The sequence below is a fragment of the Buteo buteo genome, chromosome 4 (assembly GCF_964188355.1).
Source record: "Buteo buteo chromosome 4, bButBut1.hap1.1, whole genome shotgun sequence".
Taxonomy (NCBI): Eukaryota; Metazoa; Chordata; class Aves; order Accipitriformes; family Accipitridae; genus Buteo; species Buteo buteo.
In genome coordinates, this window is record NC_134174.1 from 35,385,621 (window position 1) to 35,405,930 (window position 20,310).

General features: G+C 40.6%; 1 protein-coding gene across 1 annotated transcript in view; it reads left to right on the forward strand.

Moving 5' to 3' along the window:
- ANK3 (ankyrin 3) overlaps positions 1-20,310 on the forward strand; it is a 212,148-nt gene that overhangs the window by 70,272 nt on the left and 121,566 nt on the right. The window contains exons 7-8 of the mRNA XM_075025511.1: positions 1,687-1,785; positions 14,281-14,379. Of these exons, the coding sequence (XP_074881612.1) occupies positions 1,687-1,785; positions 14,281-14,379 (198 nt within the window). The remainder of the gene's footprint in view (positions 1-1,686; positions 1,786-14,280; positions 14,380-20,310) is intronic.

A 20,310-nucleotide genomic window follows, 5' to 3' on the forward strand; every position in this document is an offset into this window, starting at 1 on the left:
AACTTTCTTCTATAGTGTGTGGTTAAGAATAACGTTTCATTTTCTTCCTTTGCCTCTTTCTCCCCCATTCCCTTTTTGTTTAAATCAGAGTTAATTTCTCCTGTAGAAACCTTGCAAATGGAAAATAATAAGCAAAAAATTATTAGAATTATTCATTTGGGACTGAAAGCCACTCCTGCAGTGGTGTGCTATAGGTATTGTACAATTAAGTCATTTGATTAGTTGTTTGTGCAATTGCTACTTTAAGAACTTTGGTAAACATGTAACAATTAACATTCAAAGTACTCGATCATTCAGCTTCCATTCAGTCGAGCTTCCTTTGTGTGCTGATTGTGCTGTCATCTGAGCTGCCGTGCCACGTAGCGATCATGAAGCTTTTTGCACCCATATCACCAGTGGTGAACTAACCGTTCATTTTTTCCCCCTCTTTGCTTCCAAATGTGTTAACCTAGATGATGGTGAATAGAACAACAGAGGTATATATAAATATATATATGCATCATCACTCCTCCATGACTTAGTGCTGCTGCATCATTTCTTCCTCCTCCTTTTTGCATTGCCTTTTATAGGATAGATACCTGCTTTAGATGAAATGAAGTAGCATGTGCTAGAGAAGACTGTAGTTTAGATACCAGGGCTTTCTGCAGCTGAAACTAGGGTTTAAAAGTAAGAGTAAGCATTCTTGGGAACTAACTGCCATCATAAAAGAGCCACATTATGTAAGATGGAGTTTTCAGGGATTCTCGTGGAGCATACATTTATCAGATGTGTTAAGAGCTGCAGACAACCCTGTCATGTTGTGCACCCAGGTTCGATTTTAGGCTTCTGCATGACACTTACCTTGATGGTGTCAGCAAATAGAATGATCCGATAGTGGTTTTATATCTGCCAAACTCCCAAAGCAAGGCAATGGCAGCTAGCATGGCTTGCTAACAATTTAGAAATGCATCTAGTTCCCATAAGGTTTCATACTTTGCAGGACTGATGGAATTGCTGCATGTTTTAGCATTATTTTAAAAGGAAGTAAAACTACTTAAATATGAAAATAAGTTGCTGAAGTAATTTTATCAGTAAGGCATCTTTTAATTAGGGTGGTAACTCATGGTGTCTGAACATAACCCAGTGCGGTTGCCCACAGTGGGAGACTGATCTTTATGGTACTAACCCTTGGAAAAAAGAATCCATATTAATAATTTAAAATCATCTTTGATGTTGTTTTCATTTGCATCTACTTTGAATTTATAAAAAACAGCAAGTATCATTAAAGGACTTGTATCTGAACTTCTGCAAAGAATCTCTAAGAGATTTAACTTGCAAGACTGACATAATACCAATAACAACTAGATATTTCTAGTTAGAAATTAATTTCATATAGAAGATGGATCATGGCTTTAATACTCAAATGTTTTGCTGTTGTTTTTCTGGAATAACTGAAAGTTTTGTCTTACTTCTGGTCTTCTGAATAATTATGTTAATTTTTTTCTCTCCTGCTTAGCAATATGATTTTATTTAGACTCTCTGAGAGTCTCTAAGTAAATGTTAGTGAGTGAAAACTAGTACAGAATTGGAATGGTGATTTGCAGCAGACTCCTATTACTAGCTTTTGTCAGTGATGCGATACAAATTTTGGAGTACCAATGAGATATAAAAAAATAAGTATCTATTGGTTTTGTTTTGTTTTTCCAGAGTGGGTTCACTCCCCTCCACATAGCTGCTCACTATGGAAATATCAATGTAGCTACATTGCTGTTAAATCGGGGTGCTGCTGTGGACTTCACTGCAAGGGTAAGTGTGAAATCTTAGTTATGCTTAGTTTGCTTAATCATCACTTTGAAACGCTTTTTCAACAAAGATGTGGAGAGGTACATTGCTCTTGCAAGCCGAGGGGCCTGGCCTCACTGCTCCTGTTCTGTCACCATAGGGTGTAAAGGGGGTTTCCCTGGGCTGCTGAACTAAACCTGAGCTTTAGTCCTCACCTTTGAAAACTTCTGTTTTAATCAAAAAAGAGCTGCTATTTTCATAGTTCCAGTGTTGCAAAAGGTAGGCTGGGATTCAGTGAGATGGATGCTTCCACTTGTAGCTTTTACATACGGCAGGAGTTCTGTTCCTGTTGAATTGTCCTCAATAGGCAGTTGTTTCCAACGAACATGAAGTGCAGGTGTACCAGTGAATAAAGCAACTGTGCCTTCACTGTATATGCGAGAGTCAAATGATACATAAAGGAGATCTGAGAAACTGGAGAGGTAGAAAGTGAAATGAGGTATAGAAACAGAGGGGAATCGATAATGGGAGCTGTATGGCAAAAGCCACTGTAGAGTGGGGGAACTAACCCTCCTGACCCTGTAAGCTGTGCACCAAAGTCATGACACAGCCCAGGGAGTGACAGGGTAGTTCCTCAGATGTATGAAAAAGGATCAGGAGCCAGGAGGAAAATGGTATGGGCTTTCTGGTGTCCCCTTGGTTCACTCTGGGCTCGGTGGGGAGCAGCTGGCTGGTGGCTTCAGCTGCGCCTTCTCGCCTGGGGAGTGGGTCCAGCCTCCCACAGGCAGCTGGACTGCTCTGCGAGTCTGGTGCCAGCAGGCCCTCATCTCACAGCCCGGGCCAAAGTTTGGCTGTATCTGCTGCCAAGGGTCGGGTCTGTCAGGAGACCAAAGAGGAATATTAGAGTGAAGGAGTGTGGTCAGGGTAGGGAGGATGTGGGAACAACAAAATGTAAGCAGGAGAAGTGTAAAGGACAGAAAATGACAGAGGGAAGTTATATATAGTTGGAAGAGCAGGAAAATAAATAAATGTATATGGACAAGGATACGGCAACATGAAGGGCAAGGAAACAGATTGTGCCAGGCACGAGACCAGAGACAAAAGAAAAGCAAATGCAGAGGTAACACAAAATTTAATGAGCCAGGATGGAGGGTTAGAGAATGGTAGGGTAGAGAGGACATGGGCAGAAAGCTGAGTAGGTGCTATGAGACTATGCAAGGCTTTACGAGGGAAAAGCAGGGAGAGTAATTAGGGACATACAGATAAATAGAAAAGGGACTAACATTCAAAATATGTTAGTGTTGTAAAATGCTGGAGCTAGAACTTCCTATTGAAGTTCTTAAAAATTTGTTTGCTCATTAGCTTCTTCAGTAATGGCTTGGGCTGTACAAATAAGAAGATGCCTATGGAATTTCTGCTGACACACAGCCAGGAATGGTTGCAGCAGAACATGGAAATGTGTTGAAATTCATAGTGGAAAACAGATCAAACTCTTGGCTAAAGAGTACATGTATTTCTCCTGTTGGTTTCTCCAACAATCTACCAACCAAGAAAGAGAAGGACCTGTCTATATTAGTTGTTCACTGGGTGGTGTGTGTTATGGTTAAAAAAAAAAAAAAAGCCCCCCAAAGCAAATGTGATTTCAGGTTATTCCAAGGTATTTCTGATATAGACCAAAAAAACCCCACCCCAAGCAAACAAACAAAAAAACCCAACCAAAAAACCCCACCAAACAAGAAACCCCACCAAAACAAAACAGAACTAACTGAGGCTGCGCAAGAATTTGGCTCACCAAACCTTACCAAAACAAAACTAGGGAGGAGAAGTGGTAGTGGTCCCTAGGACAATAGGGAGAGAAACTCAAGGGAGCAAGAGGCATTCAAGCTGAAAGTAAATGCTGATGTAAGAGTAAATAGGTATAAACTGGCCATAAGTAAATGTTGTCTAGAAATCTAGATATTTAATATTAAGTATTAACAATTAATATTATTTAATTAATAAATGTTTAAGAATTAATATTAAATATAAGTAATGAGATTCTGGAGCAACCTTTCAATTAAAGTAGACAAAGCAAAAGAACCCAATGTGTATTCAAGATGATATTTATGAGGGGAATTATGTGGCATGGATAATTCAGCAGCTCCTTTTCAGAGATTTTGATCATGTGTTGTGTTTATTACTTTTACAAGAGGAAAAGTACTATATTACTGCTTAGAGCATTTGTCACATAACAAAAAGCAAATTGTAGTAATTTATTTTACTTTAGATAGTTTGCATATGTAAAATCATGAATGCTTCTATAGTTAAGGAACATATTTACATGTAGCAAAGTGTTTATGATAAGCATTGCAAACCCATGAAAACAATAAAATAATACCATGTTTATTTAGCATAGAAACTACTGTTTTACTTATAAGAATTCTCACATTTAACCCCCCCCCCCCCCAAAAAAAAAACCTGAACAGTTCTTTTTTAGAGATTGTCTGTGATTAGTAGGGGGAGTTGGTGGAGGGTGTGATAGAGTGGCAACAGAAATTTCAAAGACAGACCCAGAATGTTTTCCTTAAACTGTAAGTAGGAGTGCAGGTGAATAGTGTTGATGCTGGCCGCTATTCATTCAACACAGCATCATTCAGTGATTTATTAATGAAGATAAAACCCCAAAGCTAAAAGACGCTATATAAGGCATAATCCAGTACCTACTAATGCTGGTGAGAAGAGTACTAGCAGATATAGGGTCAAGCTGATAGCTGAGTATCAAAGGTAAGGATCAACTCTCATATATCACCCACAAATGATGTTTTCAAAATCATATTAATCAGTAAATGTATCTCATGTTATTGGCGAGAGAGGGGTGCCAGGTTAGATCCACATGAAGTTCACAAGTTAAGAGTAGATTTGGGCGTTAAGTTTCTGGGAAGCTTCTGACTATGTGTGCTTTCCTTTCACTGATAACGTTGACCTCTTATTCTCAAATCCTTAAAGTGGCCAAATTAGACCATTAAGGCATTTCAAACGGTCATAAGCTTTGGCATTCAGTATTTGATAGGGTCTGATCGCAGGAGCAAGGAAGGCGAAGGGAGTCTTGGGTCAACTCTTTTCCACTCAGAAACAAGATTAGGGATTAGCAATGCTACTACATTAGCAATTAGCAGCATTTAATGCCAGTACCACTAAATATAATCTGCCTATGATTGTTTTAATAAAATAATAAATCTTAGGCTTCAGCAGCTCTGTTCTGGATTAGGGGCACTGATGGAGAGCACATCCGTAGTAATAAGGCCATCCTCCCCTCCTCTTCAAGATCTGGAATTCCAGGTTCTCTCTCCATTAGTTGTCATCCTCAGAGAGGCAGGCAGACTGCTCAGATAGCCGGGGAAGTACAAATGCAATGACATCAGTTCTAAAGAGCAGTGGGCTGACGCTGTGACTCAGAACACTGAACGGCTTGTTTGTGCTTGTGATAGCTGGGTGGGGGCATCCAGAGAGCACATCTACTGCACGGTGGTTGCAAATCTAGATAAAGTAGCCACGACAGAAGGAATTGTAGCATAAATAATAGTTATATGGAGTTGAATTTTGTTTTTTAGTGTTTATTAGACTGCGGGTAATGAAAGCACTTCACAGAAAGATTAATTAGATTCTGGTAGAGCAGTGAATTTGTAGGCAAACATAGTACCAGTATAAGTTGAGCGTAAAGTACAATTATCAGCACCAAGTAACAGAGCCTTTGCTTGATCCTTGATTACCTAAACTGCAAAACAGGTAGAGGTACTACTAGAACAGGTACTAAAAATGACCCACGGGTACAGCCTGCCCACTGCCACCTCATTGCCTCTTGTTTTAATTTCTGTAAACAATATCCACAATGTCCTGTCACCCCTCTAGAGGAAGGGCCCTTGTTTGAGTTGTTGACAACCTAAGACAAGAACAGAGCAAAAATTCAGAAGGGCTGTAACCCAAGTAAAACCATACTATGTGTGTATTGTAGCTTTCAGAAGCACTTCGTGCTTTTGCAAACCACCAACTATTTTTCCTTTGCTCTTGTTAAATAAATATGAATCAACACTACTCATCTATCTCTCAATTTATGTTTAAACTATTTAGGCAAGTATCAGTTCTAGGGAGAGATTTGAACAACAGCAGAGGATTATCGTAACAGAAGAGGCTTGTGTGGAGGGGGCAACATGAAGACAGATGTGTGAAGGAAGGATAAATAGCTAGCTCCCACCATCGGTGTAGTGAAGGTGGGGAAGGGTGGTGAAAATGTGAAAGGACTTGTAGGATGAAGGCAGAGCTCTAAGCCTTAAGGACAAGGGCAAGTGTGGTGAAAAGAGGAGCTGGTGAAAGGATGTAAGAAAAAGGAGGGTAGACCTGTAGCAAAGGAGATCCCTCCAGCTGCTGTGTTTTCAGTGCATTTCTGAGAGGCCCGAGGGAAAAAAGAGGCTCCAGCAATGAAGGCAGGGAAAGACACGAGCTTGACGATGGCTCTCAGTGTGTGGGCAGGAGGTGAGGAGTGGTGCTGTACTGTAAGTAAATGATGTCCCCAGTGATACGCAGTAGCAGCTGCTCCCCTCTCCCCCACTGGTATACACCTGCCTGCCTCTCAGCTGTCATATACTCCCTTGTTCCCTTCTTTCACTGCATATAAGAAAAACAGGTGTAGCTCCAGGAGTTCTTACAGGTGTTACAGTGCCTGCCAGCTTGTGTACCTGCTGACCATAGAGGCTGGGAGGGTTGGAAACATATCTGCTTTTGGTTTGCACTCTTCCGGCCCAGCAACTGATTTCATGTCAGCTTTTCCATTGAACTGCATTAGCACTTCTGTGTCTGTGCTTTCTTCTCTAGTCTTGCTGCAAGTGCAGGGAAGGTGGCACAACATGGAAAGTTCCCTGTGGGATGGATGAAGATCAATTCAGCAAACCAGCTTGTGATGCCCCTGATTCTACTTATTTACAGGGAGGCAGCTCCTAGAACCTTAATAACCTCAGTCCAAGTGAAACAAGATCTCCTTATTGGGCTGGATGTTTGCCATTTTGTAATGAAGGAAAAATACTCATTCCAAATTGCTTGACTTCTTGGGCTCAAACTCAGCAATAAACCTGTCACAATTACTGGCAGGGTATGCATTGTAGAAGTAATGGCCGTTTTATGTCTATTCATCATCCTTTTTCTGTAGTACATTTTCAAGTGTGTGGCTATGCTTCTCTGAAACCCTTCAAAGCTAAAGAAATTCCTTCATTGCATCGCTATATTTTCCTCTTGCTCAACTGGGAGGCAATCACATATGGGCTAAAGAAGTAGAGGAAGAGAATAAAGGGTAACTAAGGATGAAGTCAGTCTCCGTTCTCAGCCATATTAACACGTAAGTGTAGTCACTGCCTGGGCTTTGAAGGATTGCAGCAATTCCAGGCACCATTCTTTTAGCTGGCAATGGCACCTGATGTTGGAGAGGTGCAGATAAATCCTAGTTACAAACTGAAAGAAGGCTAAAGACCATTAAATCAACCTATTTTATCAATTTTTTTCAACACGAAAAAGTAATTGCTGTTAAGAAAAATATTGTGCATCAGCCACTTGTGCCTTTGAATCAAACTGTATCTGGTGTGTTACCTAGAGTTTTAATAATTTTGGTATCTACTTCCCATCTCCTGGAACTACCAACCTAGTGATTAGTATGGAGAAAATGGTGAAATTCACCAAGTAGGCTCTCTCGTTCCAGGCTTTCAATTCAGGAGATCTGTTGCTGGCGTACAGTGACCACGTGTGTAGTGAAAGCTGCTGTGCTCCCATCCTAGCTGCTGCTTCTAGGAGCTGGATGCTGTTGCAGGGGCTTCGTGCTATTGGCTTGACTTTCCTTACCAGAAACAGGTCTTCTTCAGTCTGCAGGTGGGTGGGGCGCTGGAGAAAAAGGACAGGTCACAGAAGGATTTCTTCTTCTTTATCTCTACTGCTCCCTTCAAATTTGCTCTAGACTGCCTTGCACTTCAATATCTAGGACTTGGAAAGGTGTATCTAGATACATGCTAAAGCAAGTAACAGCCACCAGAAGGAAGAAGAAACCATTTTCCTTAGCAGTCTTATTATACCTATGGTACCCTGTGCAAGAAAGCTCTTTTGCTATAAATCAGAGCCCTGCAGAGTGCCTGCCCTTTCCCATTCAGCTGGCTTGGGCATCCCCAGGAGCAGTGCACAGGGAGGGCAGGCGATTTTATCTGCTGCAGTGCCCAGCCAGCTGCAATGGAGATGTGTGTCCAGACTGCCCCATGCTAATTCAGCAACAAGAAAGTGCAAATCAGTGTTTCTCCAAGGCTGCTATGCAGACCGGGGAGGTGAGGAAGGTGCTTTGAATAAACTGTATTTTCTGGGAATTATAGTTAGGAAAAAGTTATCTTTTGGGGGTTCACAGAGTCTTGAGATATCATTCGTCTGTCTGAGATTATCTTCCAGTGGAAAGATCTGTCTAGTCCAGGTTAGGAAATGCCTCTGAAACTCCACCTGTCTCTGAGGAGCACAGTGGTTAGAAAGGAAGGAAGGAAGAAAGAAATTGTTCTCTGCAGCTTCCAGAGCAACAGGTGAAAGAAACCCCTGTGACCCCCACATCCACTCTGTACTTGAGCAAGTCAGAAGATTCAGGTAGCAAGGGAATCATCCTCTACATGAAGATGACCTCTGCCCATATCCTTCTTACCAGAGCAAACAGGAGGTAGTCACTGTGCCATAAAACTGCATCTAACCCTGTGAACAGTCTTCCTGATACACAACACTCCTTATTCTAGAGGAGATCTTAGTTCTACTGGGATTGGGCTTTGCCAGCAGAAAGTTTGCTTACTGGAAGGTTGAGAAAGGATCTGGTAATTTTGAGAGGGTGCTGTGAGGACGGCATGCATTAATGATGACCCTGAGGCTAAGGAGCAGAACACCATTAGCCCATCAAAAAGAACAGACAATATGTAAGTGACAGTAACATAAGAGAAAAACATCTTTTCATTTCCCTAGTGATAGTTTGCCATAACAGCTCCTTGCTATACTCTTCCTTCTTTTCTTCCAGGATTCATTGTATACATCTCAAGCCTGAAGAAAGATAAGTATATAAGCATATAAGAACTGAATTAGCACAGTATAAGACTTATTAACATTAAGTAGAGGAGAAAAAAGCTAAAACATTATGCTCTGCTGTAAGGTTTCCTGGAAAGCATCTGATTGAGTGTTTGTACCTATAATTTCTTTAATTTCAGAAAGTCCTATACAAGTCTCGGTGATCTCAGTAACTGCTACTAGAATATAAGACTTTTCTCTGCACGGGTTCTGCTGTGTTGTAGCTCCAATTCTGAATTGCAGAAAAATACAGGAGAGAATATTGAGTGTTTTCATATACAACATATTGATGTATTTGCGTAGTTGCATGCGACAGTCTTAACATGCACAGCACAAGCTTCCCATACCTCCAGAAACTGGTAATAGTGGTAATATCTATGCAGTGTTGTTGATGACAATTCCAGCATACAACAACCAGCAGCCAACATTATGCTCTTTCCTTAAGAAGCCCTAATGATGGAGGGATTTTCCAGACTGTATAGGAAATTTCTGCTTTACCAGTCTGGCTATTTTCAGCTTCTGTTTTATTCACACATTCTTTGTCAATATTAAGCTCTTCCCAGAGTCTGCTCTCAGTTGAGAACTGAGGACTATCTGACTAAATTGCAAGTTAATCTGAACATTTTGGCAAGAAACTGGTTTTTTTTAAAAAATCAAAGATAAAGAAGTGAAATCTTTCTGATTAAAACTACACCCCAGTGAGGGGCTGGGAGGAGAGCTCAGAGGTGGAGGTAAGTTCTCTCATTGATAACGAGGAGAAATATCAAGTCCCCATGAGGCTGGCAATGAGTCTTCACAGTCCCTACATGATCTGCCAGTCAGTAAACATTTAAAATGATGCAGCACATGACTAGGAAAGGTTTACCCTTTTTTTGTGTGCTTTTTTTTAAAGGTACACTTCAGAGCCCAATATGCTACTGTAAGTGCAAACATTTACTTTTCTTATTTTATATATTAGCATCCTTATGCTTGTAAACTCAGACTGATGGGAGAAGGAGCCAATCCCCTAGGACTGTATAGCATACCAGAAACCGGGGGGAATTCTTCATTTTCTAAATGCGTTAAAATAAAACTTATAAGATGTACTGTGTTTGCACTCTGTCAATTTTAAGTTTATCCCTACTTTTTTCTGACTTCCTAACCATTCATGTTGCTAATTTGTAATAGTAAGGACTAATTCTGACTACTGTGGTGAACTGTGGTGGATAATGCCACGTGTCAGAGGGGAGCAGATCTCATTTCAGATGGGAAATGTAGGTGGCTTATTGCTCAGCACAGGATAGCTCAAAGGTGTTTTTAATTTTCTTGTGAAGCTGTAGATAGAGAGCTGCAGCTGAAAGGGCTTAGTGTTTCCTCTGATCAGGCGCAAGCAAAAGCCACTGAATGTAAAAGCAGGTCACTTGTCACCCATCATATTTCTGGATGTTGTGAGGCTCTGAAGGAAGGCACAGGGCCTGTCTGAGAGGGTGGTGGCTGCAGCAGGCAATGGATAGAGATAAAGGGAAAACAGCCATCCACAATGTTGTGAGGTATAGAAAAAAATTGCATGCATCTAATCTGTCACACTTTGAGCTATATACAGTTTCAGAGTACTTCAAGTCATATACCCCAGGAAATCTGTCAAGGCGGAGAGGAAAGGCTATGTGCTAGTTCATAATCTTACAAGCATTTATTGCATAGTTTCAGGTTGCTATTCTCACAAGTTATGTTTCATATTTCCTGTAGAATTTGTTAACTCTCAAGTTGAATGGCAAGTTGGATCTCGGTGTCAAGGGGTCTACCTGAGACATTATCCAGCATTTGAAATTTCAAGAGTGAGGGCAAGAAGCACTCCAACAGACATTCTAGATCTAAACCACATCTTTTAATGGCAACTTTTTGAAGGCATTTCAGCTTTATTACTGCAGAAAAACATCTTCAAAAGTTTCCTGATTTACTATTTTATCTTAAGAACAAAGGGAGAAATTTATAGAAGATCAAACAGATAAAAATAGACTGAAAAGACAGCAGATGCTGTTGATTTACTGAAGAATTCAGAACCTTACATTTGGTGGCTATATTGTTTGCTGATACCACAGTTTTAGTATTAATAACCTACACCCAAGCTGCACATATTATGAAGATTTTTTTATCTCTTGTTTCTTGTGACAAGTACAAACAACTCGATTTTGAGTTGCTTGCTTTGCGTTTTGTCATCAGAAACATTAATGATGATGTTGTCTGAGGTTTAACTTCTCAGTTCACATTCTTAATGGTTAGATGAGAGATGGGAAGGTGCCATATGTGTGATACATCTACGTATAATTCTTTAAGCCTTCACACAACACAGTATTGACCAAAGACAAATTGCTTGCCCTAAACTTCGGTGTGCAATTATTCAAGCATTCACACAATGCATCTCTTTGTCTGCATGGAATCAGAACTCTCAGCCAGCAGAATTATTACTTCATATTGATTGTTACCAGTAAAAGCTCAACGAGCTAAATGGCAAAATTAAATTCTGAATAGAGACCTGCCCCCTCTCTTTTTTCCTCTTCATTTCCCCACAGTGTTTTCCTGAGCTGTTATGGTTGAAACAAGCTAAACATGCTTTTTGTTCTTTGTCTCTTAATTCTTTGTATGAATTGTCTGAATAGGTTAGTAGAGTATGACAAAAACTGCATCCTCATTCCCAGAGAGTGAGTGCTGCAGTGCCCTTTCCCCAGGAAAGAAGACCTGAGGTTGATCATCCATAAGGACAGATATTTCACTGGGCATATAGGGTTTCATTTGCTTGATTTCTCCTGCTCAATTAGTTATTTCAGGGTAGCTGTGTGTTGTTGGTTTTCCTAACAAACTGTGTCTAAAGTGATCACATCCTTTATCCATCCATCTTTTCCTAATGTGAACTTGCTGCCTATTTTCAACGAAATGTTGAAAGGTTTAAAGATCCTTCAGACATTAAATTTATGTTTTTCATGAAGACAGGTGATCAAATGGAGGAAAGATGGATTGCTAGCTCTCCAGCTTGCAGAAGTGAGCTCAGTCCTTACTCTGTGCTGGAGAATTTCCCCACGCTCCCAGCCAGGGTGCTCACCCCTGTCAGAAGCTGAGAGAGAACTGCACTGTCCTGATAGTTTCAGTGCTAACCAGAAATATGAAGGTCATTTGAACAGGACTCCTTTTTGAACTTGAAAGTGGATGTTTTTAAATTTTCTTCCCCTGTTGCAAGTGAACAGTGTGACCTAAACCTTAACTGCTAAGTGGAAGTCATCTCTTTTGGAGTTGAAGTGTGTATCTGCCAGCACTCATCTATATAACTTAGAATCAACTCTCCTTCATTTAAGGCAACAGGAGGTTTGAACGATAGGACTGGCAACTAATTAGATCCAAAGTGCATGTTCTTATGTAGTTATGCCCTCCCCTGTTCTGCACTAGATTGATTTAGCTTAGTGTCAAGATGAATGAGAACCAGACTTTTAATATGTATTCGTCCTATCTTTTGTAATGATGTGCCTTCCTCCTCCATTTCTTTATTGATGCTTAGAAAAGGTATTTCTTCTAATCTGTGTACGATACAGTAAATTATTAGTACTAAATTATTTTGACATGTTAGCAGAGCACTAAGGTCTATTAGACTGAGTTAACCTCTTTGCCCATCAACCCCAGCAAGTGGAAAAAGGTGGTCCTTCAGTCTAGATTACCTCAGTACCCTTTACTTGAGGACAACACAAAAGTTATTTCCTTTACTGTTTTTTCTCAGGAAAGTAGAATTTCTCTCTCTCTCCCTCTGACCTCAGTAACATCTTTCCTCCTGGGAAGAGAGGAAAAGCAGAAAGTATCTCCTTATAATTGTTTTTCTCCTCTTTTTCTGTCCTCTTTGTGGCTGATACAGTAATATACTGTCCCCATATTATATCCAGTGTTAACTCCCAGGCAAATAGAATTAATTTTTTTTCAAAACCAACTCACAAATTACAAATTAAGCAATCACACAGTTTTATATCTCTGGAAGGACTAGGCATAGCACACTTTCTGTTTAATGTGCTATGCATCTTTTTGTTTTACTTTGTTTTTTAAAGAAATGAGAAGCTATCCTGGAATAGTAGTTTTTTTGATGCTCTAATGATCATTAATATTGGAGAAAGAAGCTCTGTCATTTCATCTTGCTAAAATGTATTTTACCTCTGTGATAATATTAATTAGTACTTCCTAGTAGCTGTGAGTTAGCTTCATAGTGAAATTTTGTGTCGATGAAAATGTAGCATTCTGGATTAGGTACTCAGCATTATTATTAAGCTGTGAGTCAGCTTATCACATGTGAGAGGGGATCTTTTTTCAGTACTGGTTTTCTATCACTCCACTCACCTGCAGTTTTGAGGCAGCACTATTAAACGGTCTGTTGGCCAGGTAAGACACTTGTACCACTCTCCAGCTATTTGAGGCGATGGGTGCCTTTCTGATGCCGTCAGCCACAGGACACAGGCTCACTAAAATTTACCGCTTTCTGCTTGGTCACGGGGAAGCTGGTTTTATGCAGCCAGCTGTTTGCGCTGCCCCTGAATACACAGAAACCTGTTCTTTAAAATTCTATTTGTCTTCATACAGTAGCTGCATGCTCTATTTAAATCCTTTTATTTTTACTTGGCTCCATATGATCGAATATATACAGGATATGGCCTTCATACATCACAAGATAAAGGATTCATCAGAGCATGAAAAAACATCCTAGCTACATCTTGTTAAAAAAGTGTGTTTGTGTGCGCAAGCATTGGTTATGTAACTGTCCTCGATGTGCAGCATTGCTGCATGCTGCTGGCCCGCCAGGCACCACTTAGGGAAGCATATACACATATTTACGGTCTCACTTGAAGTACAGGATTACATCAATTAGAGGAATAAATTCGGAAGATGAAATTAGTAATATAACTGAAATGAAGGTGGTTACGAAGCTTTCAGAGTTTGCTGATAATGTTCGGAAATAAATAGTATTGTCATCTTGTTGCTCTTGAATTAGACCTACAGATGTAATGGTTTTATTTATTTTCCATGGCTCCTACAAGGCCTATGAAGTTGTGAGGTATGAATCCTTATCATTACCTGCTCAGAAACAATGATAGCTGAATTAAATTGCTAGGGTTTAGTCGGTAAAATTGCATAAATTTAACTCTTATACAAAAGCTGAGAACTGAGGCACAATTATGTCTGCTTATAACTCCAACCACAACTTGTTTCTCTTCATAATATATGTGTCAACATATCAGGCCAGTAATTCACATATGTAGATAAACACAGCTTCCCTTTGCTTTCATGCTCCCAGGGAAGCAAAACTGTGTTACACTTTAGCAAATTGGGCATAATTCATTCTGTGAGCAAACCGATCGTGGAGTTTATGAAAGAAAGATATATGGATATTTACTTTCATGTTTTTTTAATCCACAGAATGATATCACGCCATTACATGTTGCATCAAAGAGGGGAAATGCAAATATGGTCAAACTCCTACTTGATCGAGGAGCTAAAATTGATGCCAAAACAAGGGTAAGCTTAAGTGTGAATGCTGTGAGTGACTGTGTGGAATTCTTGCCTCTGACCTGTTAGTTGCTGTACAGCTTGAATCACTCATCTTCCTGGCAGCTTACCATAGCTGCACTGCATTTCTTTTTTGTAAAGTGGTTGCAGTATGTTGCTAACAATTTACATCTCTTAAAGCAGTGTGTGAAACACCATTTATGGCAAAGCTCAGAACCAACAATTTTCCATGTTCTCTGTAGAGCGTTTAGTTAGGAGCTGCTTCTAGCTACTTGGGCATAGAGGAGAATGTACAGGAAAATACCAAAAGAATTCAATTCAGATATGTCAGCATTTGAATGCTAGAAGTAACTTTGAACTGCAGTGGTGTTTGCCTTTCGTTATCCACAGGGCAGTGTCACAGAGCACGATGTTGCTGATGAGTCTTATGCAGCTCAGCCTCTGTCTGACTGGGTGCTTAGCTGCTGGCCTGGATTTGTCAGCAAACGTGCCAGGCGTAGTCACAGTTTCTGTTAGGTTGACACCTAACTCTGTCCGCTGAGTGACTTAGAAGCTCAATGCATATGGCTATATCTAACTGCTGTAGTTAAAACCCAATCAAACCAGTTTAGGGATATTTTATTTACTTACACTGCGGCAAAAAGAGAAGGACAAGGTCAAATGTTTCAAAGTAAACCTAGAACTAGTGGTGCTGTGGGCTGTCGTGGCAGTCTTTGCAACACGCTCCTGTGCACGTGAGGTAACCTTCAGGAGCTGTGCCTGTAACTTTTTGGCAGTTGTAATTTTCTTGCAATATTAGCTTATCACCTGTCCATCTTCCATTTTTAATTACTCTGTATGCTTTCCACCAGAATCATTCTAAACAAAACAAAGGTATAACTTAAGAACAGTTTTCTCTACAGTTATTACTGTATCCACAGGTTTCTGTTTGTTTTTCTAGTGTTGCAGCAGTCTCTGAGATTTCCTGCAGTGCTTGTTGAGGCACATTTGTATTTTTTGTTTCTGTGGCAAATTCAGAAACTGAGTCAACTTATTTTGTCATCACTTCATTCTCTCCACATATTTTTCTTTAGTTCTTCTTCTATTTTACCTTTGGAAGTCATTCATGATTTCTTTGTGAAATGTTTCTGTTTTTTCTGATGGGAGAATATAGAAGAGATGACTTTTCATGGATAACATGAACAGTGGGTATAATTTCTGGACTAAAATACCAGCCTCCTACATGCTACATGGGGGCTGCCAGGCTGAGGGGTGTGGGCCTACCATGTGGTGGGGAGGGCCACATTTTGGTGATGTGACAGATGTGCATTTAGTCAGAGCAGGGAGAAAGGGTAGTGGCAAGGGACTATTTGCTTCCTCTCTACAAGCATTTATATGGCCTACTGCAGCCAAAATGTTGGGGACCACTACTTTAAAGAGTCCAGCTTGTTCTTTTCTTTTAGTTATGAAAATTCATCATCTGCTTCATTTTCTGTATCACAGGCTCCAGAGTCAGATATTAGGGTAATTTATGTAACTAAAAATACAAGCTGGGATGGAAACAGGATCCAGGAAGAGGCCAGAAGCATTAACAGCTCCTGAGTCTGGCAGAGCTTCCCAGGGAGGCAAAAGGCAACGGATAAGTGTGGTTCACGAAGTGGTGTTTTGATTTTTCTGGCTTCTCCCAGAGACTGCCTGTTTCCCCAAACACCCATCCTCTCCATAAATCAGAAGGGATTTGTGTAACTTCTCCTGCTTGTGCTGTATGTGTGTCACTCATCATTGCACTTCTCTGGCATTACCAGAGGCATCATTTTCTGGCAGTTAGTGACTAAGTGGAAGTTTTGCTCCTGGCGGCACTGACTCATCCTGGCAAGGGTTTACCAGCCTGTGGTCTGGGCAGCCTGTGCCTCTGCTGAGGAGACTCACTGAACTGAGCAGACAGCTGCATGATGGAGAAAGGGAAGAGCATCACTGGAGTAGATCAGGAAGGATTTACAAATCAATAGGAGAAGCAATAGAAGGCTGAGATTAATGTGGTGCTAGATGAAAAAAGGACATTGTTTCAGGAGTGTCTGCCTAGTTCTCATATTCAATAGCAAAGATTAATTGCTGTGAGCTGTTAGAACATGTGTTCCTGCTAAATCTCTTGTTATTCCTACCTGACCCAATGTTGTTTTCCAAGGCAGAACAATTGAGGTATGTCAACTTTGCAGTCATTTCATTTTTTTTTAAGAACCATTCTTTTTTTTTAATGTCCCAGACACAGAATGGTCTTATGAAAATACAGGATGACAAAAGCTTCGGCCATATCCTTTTGCAACAGCATTACCACTGCTGAATGTATTGAAAGGCAAAGAGCAGCCAAGGCTGTCTTTTCTGATAAGTGTATCAAGTCATGCCTATCGGCTGGATGCCCAGCCAGAGCCCAGCCTTGTGGTGTGCCCTTGAGGGGCAGATGTGGGTGCTGAATGCACACACAACTTGATAAATAGATGGGATTTGCACATGAAAATAAGTGAGGCTCCTATTACCAGATTTATAATGTGAGACCTCTATTTTTATTTTTTTTTAAGAGGTTTTAAAGACGTGAGTAGAGTTTTTGGGGATAAGAGATGAGCAGAATTTTTTTTTGTTTGGTTAAAATAGTTTTTGTCTTGGACACCGTGATATTATTTAATGCAAATGTTGGTTATAGAAAACAATATATCCCCTTAAAAGTGAATGGCAAAGTTTCTGTACCTGTATGAAAGGGCAAAAATTCCTGAAAATTGCTTGTTTCTTTTGCTCAGAGGCTGAAATTCCTAGGCTTTTCTTTCTCCTGTATCAGGTCTGTAATTCACCTTTAAATGAGTATGCAGAAGATACTGTTTTGTGTTATTGACCAATCACCAACAGGGACAGGATTTGCTACTCTGACTCTTAGGTGGGACAGGTTCAGCTCTTCAGCTGTCGTTTTGTGATCTGTTTCTGCAATCCATTCTCTGTATGGGGTACAAAATACGCTTCATGTAATGTCTGTTTTTGTTTTTCACAAACATACTCATTTTATAGATAAATTCACATAAAGCCTTTCCTGCATATTAAATAAGTTGGGATAATATTTCTCTTCCTTACTCATTTCCATGAGCGTTGCGTTTGCTGCAGGCAGATGGTCCTGGAAACTGCAGTGCTGAAGTATTGCATAGAAGGTTAACATGAAGGCCTAAATCCTTATCCTGTTTAAATTATTGTAAAAGTCATCCATGGGCTCCTAATTTCTCTACATTCATTAGGACTATGATTTGATGAGCACCATAAATATTGTTGCACACCTGCAAACTGTATTTAGGAGTTGAGATAATGTGTGAGCATGTGTCATTATTTCCAAAAACGATCTTACAACTATTTTGAGGCTCAGCTATCTCTTTTTTTTCCTTTTAGTTCACGCTTATGTTGCATTGGTTTTTTTTAACCAGCTGTTTATCTTCTCTGTCCTTTTTTTGTGTGTGAGATGTCTAACAGCTGGTATTTGGGGCTTTGTACTGAATTCTTAAAGGTACTCCTCAGGAACTCTGTGCTGCTTTTGTCCATCCAGGGCAGTTTTTATCGTTCAGGTTTTTAACTAACATTCTAAGCAAAGACCTATTAATGCCTCATGTAGCATGTTTACTGATTGTTGCCCTAATTATTTTTCCTCTGTCTTCTAGAAAAGACTTTAAAAAATAATGTTTAATTAGAAAGGTTGATTAAATTAGCTTGATTTGCTTTGGCTGTCTAATACTGTATAAGCCAAAGTGAATTTGTGTCTGAAGCAGGCAGCAAGCAAGTTTTAGCCTGGATTAACAGTAAGTGTTTATAATCTTCATTCTACTGATTTTGCAGCTAAATAACAGGCCAGCACTCATATCTGCATGAAAACATGTGGGATATGCTCTTTTAAGATGCATCAGATCATACATAAGCTGCTCCAGAAAAGCCACTTGTATTAAGATATAAAATAACTGCAGGAATATCACTGCCTTGGCACTCTAAGTACATTTTGCACGCGTAGGAAGAGCAAACCTCATTTGTTGCCGTATTGTACAGAAGGGGCAATTTGCAATAGTGCCAATGAAGCGAAGAATTCAGGAGACTTAGAGCATGGAGGGACCATGAGATACAGAGCCCTGCTAGACTGAAGCACGTGCACGGAGACTCACTAAGCAGCGGTGGGTATGATAAACCCCGGAGGCAGCAGTAGTTGCTCCCCTGGGGAAGCACGCCTTCTACCTCTGTCTCGGGGAAGTGGAGCGCCTGTCACACTCCTGCCAAGGCCATGGACAGGCTCTGGGATTTGGCTCAAAGTCTGACAGGCTCTTGCTGAATATATGCATCACAGAAAAGTTTTACTGGGGATTGTGCTTAATTTCATCACTCTTAGACTGGGTTAGAAGCTGATGCTTACTGATGTGAGAGTAGTGGTACTGAGGCAACCATGGATTTGAGGTACAGCCCAGAGGATCCCATTATGCAAGGGAAATCCTGGGTGAGCATTGACAGGGAAGGGGTAGCTGGGGAGCACAGGGAGGCTGGTCTGTGCTTACCCGTGCTGCTCAGGGGTCCCTTGGAGCCACAGGTGGTGGCAGGGAAACACACTGCAGCAGGGAGGCTCAACTCCCTGTACCGTCATCTGCTAACGTCAAGCCAGTTGTGATCCCAGTGTAACAAGATCAGGGAGCTACACAGGTATCCGAGTCTCAACAGGGACCAGAAACAATGCTTAGATCTCATTTATTTGGGGGGTGTGGGGGATGTGTGTGTGTTTGAAATAAAAGCTAAAGGAAGAGCAGCAGCCCCAGAGATGGGTGTGCAATACTTACGGGAAGTTTGTGCCCAAGCAGAACTCCTCCTATTGTCCTCCTGGCTTTGCTGGAGCTACTTTCAGGGTCTCTGAAGGGATAGATAATACAGATGATATGATTTATCATGTCAGCACATACTTAGAGAGTCCTTAATCTGCAGATTATTGTCATAATCGTTTGTAATGATTTTTCTGAGCCATTGCAGACTATCATATCAAGGCAAGTTTGCTTCCTAATACAAGTAATATATTTTACACTTTGCATAGTATAGTCTATATGAGCAGTAAATAAGCAACTAGAAAATCTCCTGACAAAATCAGTGAAGTCTTGCTGAGTTCAGAGCAGTCTCTTTTAATCTTGGATTCTCTTTTTTTTAAAACAAAATCTTTCTCTGATCTGTGTTTCAGATTGCCTCTGCACATTTCTTTACGTGCTTTAAGTGCCATATAGCAATTAACCAAGCCAGGTGAATAGACAGTGTCTTTTCAGAGTACAAGAAAAGATCTCTGCAGCTAAATGAGCTGTCTTCAAGTGTATCTGCTCTTCACAGTGGGAGTCCTGACATCACCTTAACAATAGCTATAGATCAGCTGTCCCAACAAGCACCTATATTGCATTGTAATGTTGTGTCATGCCATGTGATGCATCTGGAGGTAATGACTGCCGTGTGGACTAGAACAAGCTCTAGCTGGCCAAGCATGACTGCCTGCCATCTCCTGTGCCACAGGAACCTTGTCAGCCCTAGACACAAGCCGAGGGGGCCAGGCACTGTGCTCTGGGGAGCACTGAAGTAGTTTTTAAGGGTCTAGTCTAGTGCACGAAGATGATCAAATGTGTCTCATTCTCTGTGAGCTTGATATGTACTATCCATGGTATGGTGGTGAAATGAGTTGGGGGGCCATAAAATCTGGAAAATGTTCTCTAACTTACAGTTTTGTGCCTGATATCCTTGAGTATCTTTGATGTACCTGGAGAATATGATAATTATAGGAGGTAAGAAGAATGAACAGTCTAACCTACATGATCTTCAGCTCCTGCCTACAGGTCTCTAGTTACCTAGACTTGCTGGTTTTTATTTTCTTTCCCATACATGTTTTTTCATGTGTGCAATATTTTTATGTTAGTCCTTTGCGTTCTG